The 14,018-nt window shown below is 40.6% G+C and overlaps 1 protein-coding gene across 1 annotated transcript in view; it reads left to right on the top strand.

Annotated features, from left to right (window-relative positions):
- Window positions 1-4,938: 4,938 nt before the first annotated feature.
- Window positions 4,939-14,018, top strand: part of CLDN10 (claudin 10) — a 53,066-nt gene continuing 43,986 nt past the window's right edge. Inside the window, exon 1 of the mRNA XM_015851548.2 lies at window positions 4,939-5,179. Within this exon, the coding sequence (XP_015707034.1) occupies window positions 4,966-5,179 (214 nt within the window). The 5' untranslated portion in view covers window positions 4,939-4,965. The remainder of the gene's footprint in view (window positions 5,180-14,018) is intronic.

Raw genomic sequence — 14,018 nt, 5'->3', positions numbered from 1 at the left:
TTTCATCAGCATGTGTTCAGAAGATCTCAGAAAAGCACAGTTAGCTTTAATTTCATCCTGGCTTACAGCACTGATCCAACGTATGACTTGTCCTCCAGTTTCACATTTGCTGCATTTTAGTGTTTTACATTTTTTTGTAGTTTTATCTAGATGCAACAATTTTGATTTCCTGCCACTCACGGCAAGTCTAGACAGTGTGCCAACAATAACAATGTACTTAATTACAGTAAATATTATTAACCTAAATATGTTTGCTAATGTCCAATGTTAACCACATAAATCAAAAAGTCTAATGCAAGAATGCCCCATTGCCCAACTAATCTGCTGTTCTTAATGTCCAAGTAAGGAGCATGATGAAAAAACAAGGTTAATCCTGTGCATTTTTATTCTTCCACCAAAAATTCCACCATTTGTGTTTGTGATCCCACACATTCCTAGGAAAATATTCATAAAGTAATAATGTTACATGACTAAGTAGTTAGTCTATTAAAAACTAATGTAAAATGCTTTAAAATGTTGTAAAGTGTAGCTCATATCTCTATTGATATTGAATACATACATATACTGATGTACATATGTATTCTTATACACTCATATAACTAGCTGATACAAAGAGTAAATCCTGAAAAAGGCTACCTGCTGTGCCTTATATATTCTCTAAACCTTTCTCCTAGTGATGAGAATTGAGGCTTCTCTTTTCATACTGTATCAATATAACATCTGTACTACAAATAACAGGATTCTACAAAATATAATACTAATATTGTAATTATATTATTGTACTGTCTCCGCAATGCTCGATAAAAAGCAATGATTTTGGAATAAGGCACTGAGATAGCTTTCTCTACCTGTGTATGTCACCCGCCTCCTTTGGAATAGAAGGTGAGCAGCAAACACCTCACACTGCAATTACTTCATACTGCTGTAACTGTATGTGGTCCATTTTCTACAGGGAGTTGTGAAATTGACAGTTCCCTTAGCTTTCGTATTTCCAGTGATTTCATTGCTCCTATAGTTTGCCGCCACCCAGCTTTTGCCATCTACTCTGTCTACCTGTTATCTAGTTGGCATTTATCAGGAAGGAACAGCAGGAACTGGAACTTATTGGAATGCAGCCTTCCTACTTTCAACATAATCTCTTACTTCACTGCCAGTTCTCAGGAACCTATTTTTTGTTTGTGCTATTAGCCCAATCATATTTTCATACAACTTAGCCCTTCCCTGTACTAATGTCTTCAGGCTTTTTGATTACTTCACCATTTTAGACACTGCTTTTACTTCTTCAGCTTCTCCAGAAGTAATGAGTCACATATTTGTCCCTGTATATCTTTGTTTTACTGTTTGTCCAAATTTTTCATGGTTGTTTAGGCCTATCATAACCCATTCCACAGTGCTCAGGATCAGTTTGTGTTGTCTACCCATGCTCCAGAGGGATGGATATCTTCAGCATTACTGATTACTTATCTAGCATGCCCTCCCTGTGTTACCTGAACTATCACCTTTGCAGCGATCTCCTTTTGCTTATCCAGACAATGTCTGGATTGAATTGCATGTAGTTCTTTTCTTGATTTTACCATAGCTATCTGCACAACTAATCCATTTTAGCAAAATATATCGTCACCACTCACATCTGTATCAGCCAGCATATCAGCCTTGGGAAATCTTTACTCATATAGTGAGTAGATTACAATTTATACAGGCATCATAAACTGGATGCAACAGCTTACCATTATTAACGTATTTGCCCTGATTTTTGAGCTCCAATAGATGGTTTCATATACAAGACATGCCATTAAAATGGACATCCTGGAACAGAATACCTTGTGCTACACCAATTGTGTACATATGCTCATAATTTCCAGCATGAGAATATTTGTATCATTTTCCCAGCACTTTACTTAATTTCTTCATATACCAGAAAGAGTACCGATAGCTGTTATGAATCTTTCTCTCATGCAAGATATCTGCAAAGGTATCAGCCCTATTTAAAAACTGGGACTGGACTGATTTCCAAAGGCAATATCTGTAGTAACAGTAGCATCACACAGTAGAGCTGTAATATGTCACACAATCAGGTGGTGTCTTCTGTGGAGCTTTTGAAAAATTATTCAAGAAAGGCCTGTAGCAATGTTTTCCCTTTTTCAGCTTTATACTTAAACACTCATTTAACTATCATCTGTTTTCCAACTGCTGTCTGTTCAGTAACAAAGAAAAGAAGTTCTTCTTGTAATGAAAAACACCATTAACAGGTTAACTTTCAACTTTTTCTTGAACTTCTTAAATGACTGATTAACTTACTTCCTGACAGTTTATAGAAGAAATGAGGGTTGTAAACAGGACTGCTTACTTCTTTCTTATCACTTAAGTATCTGTTTAATTTATTCATCACTCACACAACAACTGCCCAGAAACAGTGCTTGGTGAAAGTGCATCTAACCATGAATTCCGCAGAGTCATCCACTAAATGAGAATTGGGAGGAAGGCCAAGAAACCACAAAGTCCTCCTCAAGCCTGAAAAACATAGTCCAGATACAGTTCAAGTGGTGCCTATAACTCGTGCGGGCACTTTGCACTAACACAAGTGGTCTTTAGTGCCCCATGAACACAGCACTCATGATCGAACCAAATTGGACCTGCATATATACAAGAGTGAGAAGGAAAAATTACTTAGGATACTGTATTGGTTGACTAGAAATGGAAATGTAAAGTCCCTTCCTATTTAGATTCTGGTTTGAAACAGAGAGGTGCCACAGAGGAGGCATCACTGCCTTTGGTCCATGTCATGAAGAAGAAAGTACAGAGCCTGAGAGGCACATCACAGGCCCCAGTGATAAGTCACACTGCTGTGCATTGCAAAAGGCAATGTTGAGAGGATAGAGCAGTGCTGGCATTCATCCACCTATGGTTTCTGAGCCCGAACAAGCCAAGATCAGCCAGGAGAGCACTCAGGAAAAGTTCTGTCTTAAATCCAGTTGCAGATGCAGATCCATGTCCATAATCTCTGAGCACTCAGCCAGGACCATTGTCACTGAGCTGATCTGAAAACATTAATATTACCCCTCAGGAATCTGCTCCAAAAGCAGGCCATTTTCTCCGTTCACCTCTTGTGAAAAGATACAGGAAGGATTATATCTGAAGTCAGTGTATATGAAGGTTAACTCTTAGTGTAAGTCAAATATATTACTGAATTACTTGACAGCAAGGGAAAAATGATTTTCTAATTTTTAGAATTAAAATTTCTAATACAGTCTTTCTAATACAGTCCTCATCAGTAAAACTACCTCTATATTATTACATTACTCTATAGCAAAACTGCTTTCCACCTCTGCAAAGCTGGCCATGCTAACAAAAAGTTTTCTATTTGCACCTGACGTATGGAATCATAGGTCACCAAAGGGCACAAGGTAAGGGCAAGAGAAGAGACTTATGCTCCTTCTTCAGAGAGAAGGCCAAGAGGAGCAGAGCGTGAAGATGGTTGTGAATATAACTGGAAGATGACATCTCAAAAATCTAAAGGATGGATATGTCTGCGAAACAGACATAGGCCGCACCTTGAGTACTGTGCTCAGTTTTGGGCCCCTCACTAGAAGAAAGACACTGAGGCCCTTGAGCATGCTCAGAGAAGGGCGGTGAAGCTGTGAGGGGTCTTGAGCACAGGCCTTATGAGGAGCAGCTGAGGGAACTGGGATTATTCAGTCTGGAGGAGAGCAGTTTCAAGGGTGACGCTCTCTACAACAATCTGAATGGAGGTTGTGGCAAGGTGGAGGTTGGCCTCTTCTCCCAGGTCAATAGGGATGGGACTAGAAAGAATGGCCTCAAGTTGCTCCAGGAGTGAGTCAGATTGGACATCAGGAAATACTTCTTTGAAAGAGGGGTCAGGAAGTGGAATGGGCTGCCCAAGGGAGGTGGTGGAGTCACCGATTCTGGAGGTGCTCAAGAAATATTCAGTTGTTGTACTGAGGGATGTGGCTTATTGGTGATGGGTGGATGGTTTGACTGGATATTCTTGGAAGTCTCTTCCAACCTTGGGGATTCTATGATTCTGTGAAACCATGTGCAGCTCCCACACAACTAATGAGAGTTTACTCAGGAGCTGGGTGAAGAACTACTTCAGCACGATGCTGTATCTTATTGCTCTGCTAAGAATCAATGCCTACTACTTTAAGGATGACATTTTATTAAATCAGTGATATTCTCTAAGAGCTCTGCATGGCATGAAGCTGCAGGAGCACAGGCAGCAGTAGGACGTTTCTGCACCATATTCATCATGCAGGGCATATGTATCATAAGAAGCAGTAAACTGACCAGAGAAGAAATCTTGATGGCGGCTACACAAAGTTATTCTCTTCACTACTGCAGCTGAGGGACCACCTGCTATTTCTTTTCTAGCTTTAAATTTGTCACTCCACATCACATTCACAGACACAGCCTCCAAGATATTACTGTCTTACGGCAGTCTGTATGGTGTCTGGCTATGGGCGAATTAATTTCACAGCCTTTTGTAGATGCATTTTTCAACTGTTGTGTGTTTCTTCTCAAATGTTATGGTAATCTGTTAAATAGCACTGTACAGTTTGGACTCTGGACTTTTTTTTGCTAGATGTGATGTTTTTAGGTTTCCAATTAACTAAAAATTAAGCATTAACTGGAATAATGCAATCGAAAAAAAACTATGAAAAGATTTTAATTATTTTTCACAATTAGAAATCAGCAAGTAAGTACTAGTAATTAGCTCCCATAGAGTTGTACCTTGTCTTGCATTCTAAACATTTGCAACGCCCGTGGCCTTTCTTAAATCACTCAAGCATGGCGATTTCTTTCAGCTACATTAACTTTCTGTAGCAAGAAGAACTGAGCTTGTTCAAGTATAATTTGCTTATGTTATGCCTTTTTCTTACTCACGTGACCAAAGCTCTTTTTTTCTCCACACTGTGGCATTACCCAGTCCCTGGGTTACAGAGAAACATGCTAGGAATACAGATTATAGCTTTTATATTTTCTTTTTGTGGGTTAGCAGCCACGATTGCTGCTACTGCATCGAACGAGTGGAAAGTCACAAGCCGAGCATCATCTGTTATCACTGCAACCTGGGTTTTCCAGGGTCTGTGGATGAACTGCGCGGGCAACGCACTGGGTGCTTTTCACTGCAGACCTCACCTTACTATCTTCAAAGTGGAAGGTAAGTGGAATTTAACTGGAACATACAGAGAGGTTTTTTTTCTTGCAGGATGGGAGTCTGAGGAGAGAGATTATTTCAGCTTGTGCAAGAGATCATGATTAAAGCACTGCTATGAATATAAGGATAGCATAGGCAGAATGACAGAAAAAAAACAACCTGTAGAAATGATATGTACTTCAAGAAAGAGTGTAAGCTCTACTGTGCAATTGGTAGTACAAGATAAGTATGCTGGACAAAGTTCCAGCAAACACACTGTCAGTAACAATCCAGTGTGAGTAGAGAGATGCACAAAACTGTCTTCCAGCTCTAACTTCCATGCAAACATAAACATACAGCTTGCTGGATGGGGACAGGAGGAAAGATAGGAAGATCCATAATAGCAATCTGTGCTTTTCTGGTATATAAGGAAACTAGGTAGCAAAGCACCCCATCCACAAATACTATGCAGATACTCACATGCAGGAAATTAAATGCATGTATATATACTTGCTTTACCACAGTCTATAGAGATCAAAGGTATATTATTCCCAGTGTCCATTTTAATGGGATGTATTTTAATGCTGTATTTGAAGCCATTTATCAGAGCACAAAAGCAAATGGGGGGGATCTTCTTACCTGAAATCAGGAATCAGGGTTTCCTCAGGGGCAGTGGCTCACTGAAAGTCTACAGCACAACAGGTTTTCTGTATAAAGCAGTATGTGAAGAGGTTTGTTTTCTGTTTGTTAAACCTTGAGTCTGTAGGTAAGGTGGTGTTCTCAGTGAAACTGCTCCTGAGGGCAGGGCAGAGGGACTGCTCTTTCCTGCATGTGGGCAGTGTAAGAACAAGATGGGGTCAGGCTAAGGTTGGAAAAATGAGTCAAGACACAGGTGTTTTAGGGAAAGAAAACATAAATCCATCGAACATTCAGTGTTTTTATGAGACCAGCAAGAAGCACCATTATAAAGTGTGCACAGGCAGTGATACAAAATGCACAGCTGCTGTTCACACAAGGTGTAAACACAGCCCTGCATACATGTCCCCACACCTGGAAACATAGGGATGCTACAGACCCATGCCTTGCCTTCACCACCCACTACACCAGGCTGCATGCTAGGGCCTACAGATCAACTCTTACATGTACAGATGATTCTGAGATTTTGGGCAGGCTGCCATCCCTACTCAGCACCATCACAAACGACACACAGGGATCTGAATGAGTGAGGTGATTTGCACTGCTTTTATAGAATGCCAACAACCAGAAATGAATTAACAGGCATTGAAACTCAAACCTGCTTTGCTTTAAATGTGAATGTTATCCTTTTGCAAATTATAATTCATGCATTATTTTTGCTGAGATATAAATAATTAAAAAATACCTAAACAAAACAAAAAACAGATTCTTCTCAGGCACACCTAATCAAATTTGTTTAAAGCACTTTAGTAACTATAAGCTTCCATTATTCCTCTTACAATTCATATAAAAGCTGATTTTGGACTTATCAGCTGTAATCCATTTGCCACTTGTACTTTGTATTCTTACTGTTATTTTGATCTCTGGCAGACTGAAATTTGAACAAACAAACTACACATCAGTATGCAAATATCTTTCAGATACGTACTTAGGCACCTGAGTAAGATTTGGCTTATTTTCTCCTTGGAATAACATAGACAAGAAATCCACAGCAAATTAAAGTTGCATGCTCTTGTTAAAACAGGAGGATGGCAAGCTTTTAGACTGACATTTAGGAAGTCTAATTTTAAACTGCAGGCAGCAGCACAGGGTAGTGTTACACGTAGCTTAAGCACTATTGAGAAAGAGAGAGGTATTTTGTTTGGAAAATCTGCTAAACATAAACTCCTGGTAATCCAAGGAAAGCATGAGTTCAGCAGGGAAAGAGCTCTCCACTCTCTGTCCTTCCTTGTAAAACACTAGAAAGTTCATGTGAAAGACTGTCAATGTATCATCGTTCTTGGCTGGGTGATTTTGGGGAGGGCTGGTAGAATAACTTGTACTACTGCACTGTTATGGTTTTATGGAGTCTGGTTGCAATTTGTCCTACAGCCAAAGATAACTTTGTTACACAAGCTCCTTGCTGCACTCCAGTCTATCCTTAGGTTCCCCCACAGAAAGTATTAGCAGTAAATAACAGAAGTCACTTCTACTCCAAAGCAGGTTCATTTGATCATATTGCACTTTTCAGGGTCTATTACAGCAGAGACTTCCAATACAGTCTCTGAAGTTTTAAGATGTTTATTTTTTCCCCACATTTAAATCACAGCAAGCAAACAACAAAAAGAAACAGATTTCAATGATCTTTCTTTGAGCAGTACTATTACACTGTCATTGGTAGTGTGGGTGTATATACCAGAAACGACTTTCCATGCTGACAGGAGCATGGCAAAGGCACAAACATTGCCTGTGCAACCCAGTCTACCTACCACCCCATCTCTCCTAACTCAATGCTCCAAAGGCAATAGTCATCTCTCCTCCTTATTCTTATGCTGATCATCCTGAATTCCTGCAATCTCCAGTTATTTTTTATCAGATTTGTCCTCTTTCCTATAACCCTTCCACAGTCAATCAGGGCAGCTGCTAGACTTCTTCAGGTAATGAGTTCAGCATTTGGCACTCGCAGCCTATGGCATGGATTCATGGCTCTCCCTGCCACGAGTTTCTGGAGGCGTACCAGAAAGTAGTAGAAATGTGCTTCCCTCAGCCTTTGCTTGATCAGATCTTCTGCTGGCATTTCTTAGTCTTGTCAGTGCCTGTATGAGTGAAGTAGTGATTCAGAGCTGCGATTTCATGATGCTGCAATAAAGCTAAAGGGAGGAAGGAAGCTGAAAGAGGACAAACAACAACTATTGCAGCCCAAAGCAGCCTTGTTAATCGGGACACCATCCGGACGTGGAGAGCAATGCCGGTGAGGCTGCTATGGGGTGACACGGGGTGAGGGCTGAGGCCGGAGCCCCCACGACACGCTGGTCTTCCAGCTGCCCGCTCTCCATGGTGCTGCAAGCGCGGCCCAGGGCAGAGCCGGCCGTGCCCAGGAGCGGTGTAGCTTGCCGCCGAGTGGTGGCAAAACGGCATAGGATCATAGAACTATAGAATCATTGAGGTTGGAAAAGACCTGTGAGATCATATAGTCCAACCCATCCCCGCCATGCCCAATAATGATGTCCCTCAGTGCCACTAACACACCTCCAGGGACGGTGACTCCACCACCTCTCTAGGCAGCCTGTCCCAGTGCCTCACAACTCTTTCAGAGAAGAAATTTTTCCTAATAGCCCACTTGAACCTCCACTGGTGCAACTTCATGCTCATACCTCATCAAGTGTGCTTTTGAGAGGGGCAATCAGAAGAGAAGGAATACACTAAGATCAGTAGCTCAAATTTGGGAATAGGGACTGTGAGACATGATGTTTATGGCTTAATCCCCAAGCACTATTCACTTCTCAGTAGGAAGAAAGGTCAGCATTTGGACAGACTGAAATGCTGGTTCCAGCACAGAGAGTTTTATATTCAGAGCAATTAGGTTTTTATGTTGGTATAAAAGGCTACTAATTCTGATATTAGACTACTCGGTCTTCTCTCCAATCAGCCGAGACAGCTTGAGTGCATGCTTGGCCCCTAAAGAAAGCTCCAGAGATCCTCAAAAGTAGTAACAACATACAGCAAAGGTTTGGGGTTATCTTTAACACACTGCATGTCACTGCCCTACCTTTGAAAGAGAAAGAAGAAAGTGCATTAAATAGTTCAGCCTAGGTAGGAGATAGTTTGAGAAATAATGAGTCTTGGTAGGGTAGCATCAAATAAGACAAAAAATTGATTTGTAGGGTCATTCATGAAGAAAAGCCATGTTTGATGTAACAGCCCCTTACACAATGTGTACAAACTGAAGAAGGCTAATTCCCTCTGTCCAAGAAATTTGTCCTCAGGGATTTCCTGCAGCAGTTTTGCTGTAGATCCAGAGCAAGATTCAGGGATTCCTTGTGGGCAGAGTGTTGCAGAAGAAGCATCCAGAGCCCAGGAGTCCTCCAAGAGCCAGAACAACTCTGTGAAACCTGGATTTTTTTTATCTCAGAGCTGAGGCACTGCAGGTTAGAGATTTTGGAGTGGTTCAGAATCCTGCTGCCAAATTTTGTTTTCTAGCCTTTTGTTTCCAAGATTTTAATCCATAAGCTCTGAAAATTCATTAATCTAAACCACAATGAATCACTGCTTACTGTGATTTATTATGAAGACACACTGGACCTGGCTGATTTGTTGGAGCAGAACGGTTCAGAGCTGTGGGAAGACTGGAAAGAGGTGTGCCTACTGGGAGGATGTGTGGCCACAAAGATATAAAAGATATACAAATGGGTTCCAAGAACTGCAGGGCCAGACTGCCCTATAGCCTGATGAAAAATACAGAGGGTGGAGGCTCTGACAGTCAGTTGCCAGTTACGGGGGAGAAACTGACCCAAAAGTTAGAAAAATCAGAATCTGATACTGCCTTAAAATCTGCAGGATTCCAGGGAAAGATAAGACATTACAAAGCAGATTTCATTTTATAGTTCTTTGTACCTGGAAATCTGTCAGCATTTCTGCAATTCTGTTTCTGTGCTATGAACCTCCTACCTTCCTATTTCTGTAAAGGAGAAGAGGTTAAGATGTTGAGCGTCTTTCTCACTTTTGTCAAGATATGGGCAAAAGTAGCTGCCTGTGCTTCACTTAACCTCACTGTGATGATTTTGCCTGGGACAATCCTGAACGTGTGGTCTTCATTTGCAGAAACTCAGTGAGGAAGTCTGGAAAGTGCTGCTAGTTGCCAACATGTTTTCCTCGCAGCTGGTGCAGGGATGGGAATGCAAAGATTGTTATTAGGGCATTAATAACAATGCTCTTTCATCTTCGCCAGAATAGATTGTAATCTCTGGTTTGCTTTTAGTTTTCTTTGATTACTCCTACATAGCAGCAGAGACTGTACTGCAAAATGAATAGGTCTCTGCAGTAATTGGTATTCAGCCAATGCCTTAAAATACTTCTGTTCAAACAGGTTTTCTACCCTGGTCTGCCTTGTGAGCACTGAGGTGGGTGCAGGGAGCTTCCCTGTTGCATGCATTGAGGAGTCCAGGGCTAATGTACTTCTAAATTTTTGGTAGTCAGACCTTCATTCAAAGTCACAGAGGTACAGTCCATTTCAGTTTTGAAAGTTCCTGCAGCAGGAGGGGAGAGGAAACCTGACAAAAAAAAGCCATGCCAGATGGATGCAGGAGACAAGTGCAAACCCTTACAGCTTATCCTTTTAGAATTCACTTCTAGGATTTTAAATCTTCAGCCTTCTAGAATATCTGACATTTCCAAAGAGTGGTGCAATAGGGAGGAAAGAGGCTGAACAGACAGCTTGGGATTAGGCATGTGGGAATGAGTGTAGCCAACTGCTACAGGAGCAGAAACAAAATCTGTGTGCATAAAAAACTCCACTGTGGATACTACATGGACCTGGCTGGGCAGGTTTGAGTTAAATGCCATTTTTGACAGGGAAAACTAATCTATACACAGACAATTCTGATAGCTGTTATTATATGTTTTTACATTTTTACACTATCCAGAGCCCACATGCACTGAGTCCTGCAGTGTCTAGTTATCCTTGTAAATCTTCCTTGGAGTGGATGCTGTGGTGCTCTCTTGTGGCTTGGAGACTGGTCAGGGTATCCTTTAGGCACTGTCATAGAGGATGTTACATGCTTCCCTCATAAGAGAGAAGCTGCAATATATTTTATTGCTATAAGATAGTGATTTAACAAAGTCACCAAAGGCTTAGAATGGACCCGATGGCCAACATTTTACATCTAAAGGATAATACATGCAATTGATCCTTTATATCACTCAGTACCTTACAGCCTGTTAGCAAGCTACTCGTAGATAAGAAATCTTAGTCTTGCAAGAACTTTCAAGAAGCTTGCTATTAGTCACTTACAGGGTATCTGTTGCAGGTAAGGAATGGTACAGTCACCTCTTATCTCTGTACCATAAAGAGCATATTGATAAGTTATGCACTTGTAGATCCATGGGAAGTAGACAGTGCAGTGTTGCTATTTGCTATGCACTCCTTTGTATCTTTTGGGTGGTTGAAGCTGGGTTATTTGTTTTATAATGTACCAAACTTTTATATACCATATGATTATAAGCAATTGGTACGCTAACATTGGAGTCAGTACAATCACAGCTGGATGAAGCATGTAATTAAAAATTCCTGTTGCTGTCAGTGATCACCCAAGAATTTTCCATCAATTTCGTACTTCATCTTTTCTCAGTCTTTCCAGGGCATCATGTACCTCCTCTGTATGATGATAAACAATGAGCGGGGGCTTTGTCCAATTGTTTCAGGCATGCTCTAGCAACTGATACAAGTCATCACATTCAACATTCTCACCAGCGTGAGATTCATTCCAATAGAATCTGGACTCAATATATAATCAGATTGTAATTACTGATAAGAAGTAACAGGAGCTGAATATTTAAATTTATATTCTATAATTATAGTAAAGTTACAAATACAAATATTTAAACAACTTATATCTACATTACTATTTTCTACAGACATAAAACCACAAGGAGTTCTCATACAAGAGTTCTCTCACATCCCTTTCCAATATATGCAAGTGCAGTTTCAGGGATTTAATCAGAATGTATTTCAACATGACAAACATTATGTTCAGTGTCAAGACGAATGTCTCACATTACTCTCACAAATAAATCCTTGTAGTTCCCATGTAACATATGCACTACCATCAACAGTTTGTCATTTGTTTCTGTCTTGTTGGCTTTTTCTTGGCGGTCTTCTATGTTCTAATGGATATACTCCCACTGAGATTTAATCCTAGTGCAATGATTGAGTATATGATAGACACCAAAGTATTGCATATTGTTAATCCATAAGCACTGGATTTTTTTTTAATCGTAGAAAAGACCTCTAAGATCATCAAGTCCAACCATTAACCTAGCACTGCCAAGTCTACCACTAAACCATGTTCCTAAGCACCATATCTACCCATCTTTTAAATACCTTCAGGGATAGCAACTCAACTAATTCTCTGAACAAACTGTTCCAATGCTTAACAACCTCTTCAAGGAAGACATTTATTATAATATCCAACATGAACCTCCTTTGGTACAACTTGAGACCATTTCTTTGCTTTTCCTAAGACTTGTTCTCTTGACCCTTCACCAGATTTGTTGCCCTTCATTGGACAAACTCTAGGACCTCACTGGTATTCTTGCAGAGAGAAGCCCAGAAATGAACACAGTATTCAAGGTGCAGCCTCACTAGATCTGAGTACAGAAGGGAGTATCACTTCCCCAGTCCTACCAGACACAAAATTTATGATACAAGCCAGGATGCCATTGGCCTTCTTGGCCACTTTGGCACACTGCTGGCTCATGTTCAATCAGCTGTCAACCAAAAATCCTAGGTCCTTTTCTGACAGGCAACTTTCCAGCCAGTCATTCCCCAGCCTGTAGCATTATTGTTACCCAGGTGGTGGATCCAGCACTTAGGCTTGTTGAATCACGTATATTTTGCCTTGGCCCATTGATCCAGATGATCCAAACCCCTCTGTAAAGACTTTCTATGCTCAAGCAGATCAACAGTCCTGCCTGACTTAGTGTCATCTGCAAACTTACTGAAGGTGTATTTGATTACCTCATCCAGATCACTGATAAAGATATGAAAGAGAACTGGCCCCAATACTGAGCCCTGGGGAACAAAACTTATGACTGACCTCCAACTAGATTTAACTACATTCACCACAGATCTTTGGGCCAGGATAGATTTTAGCCAGAGAAGCATGCATACATCCAAGCTATGAGTAGGCAATTCCTTCAGAATGATCTGGAAAAAACAAATGTTTTATTAAAGTCTAGGTAGAAATCACACAACTTTTCCTTCATTCACTGAGTAACCTTATCATAGGAGATCTAGTTAGTCAGGCAGGACCCACCTTTTATAAGTCACCCATGCTGACTGGTTCTGATGACCTGGTTATCCTATATGTGCCAAGTGATAGCACTCAGGATGATCTGCTCCATAACCTTCTCCAACACTGAAGTCAGACTGATTGTCCTGTAGTTCCTCAAGTCTTCTTTCTGGATCTTCTTGTAGATGGGTGTCACATTTGCTAGCCTCCAGTCAACCCAGACCTTCCTGAACAGTCAGAATTGCTGATAAATTACTGAAAGTGGCTTAGTGAGCACTTCCTCAGTTAATATTATCCCAAATCTATTTATATTTCAGTTCCATTCATGATCTCAGTGGAAAGATTCAAATATTCCATACTAGAGTCTATTCCCATATGCCCAATATACTTGCATGAGCTTAATACCATGGCCATTCTAAGGATCTCTTGACCACAAGTCAAAGCAACATTACTAGTGGTTTAGAATAACACAAACACAGCACTTCTGTCTGCCATACTGGAGGGTGCAGTAAATGAAAAACTGAGATTTTTTTTTTGGCAGGAAGAGTCTGAACAAATTACCCCTTTAAAAGAAGGGAAAATCCATTGTGCAGTATTTCTATGTTTTGCACCACTGCCATTGGTAGCTCCCCAGACAAGTGGGACACCAAGTTTATTTAAGGTCAGATGCATAGCATCAATAAACTGATTATCACAGGTTGTCTTTGATGCATTTTCTCAAGTGCTTGTAGTAAAGATAAAAGTTACTTTTCCCATTCATTCCCATTGTTGTTCTATTCATCTAAATGTAGTTGAGCTAAACAATTAAGTTCTTTTTGAATCACCAGGTCCAGATTAGAACAGATTATAGTAAATAGAGTGTTTGGGGAAAGCCCGTTTACCTATAATAGGGGCACAGG

This window comes from Coturnix japonica, chromosome 1, assembly GCF_001577835.2.
Source record: "Coturnix japonica isolate 7356 chromosome 1, Coturnix japonica 2.1, whole genome shotgun sequence".
In the NCBI taxonomy this organism is placed as follows: Eukaryota; Metazoa; Chordata; class Aves; order Galliformes; family Phasianidae; genus Coturnix; species Coturnix japonica.
The sequence above is the reverse complement of the archived record's forward strand: the minus strand, read 5'-3'. Positions and strand labels throughout refer to the sequence as shown.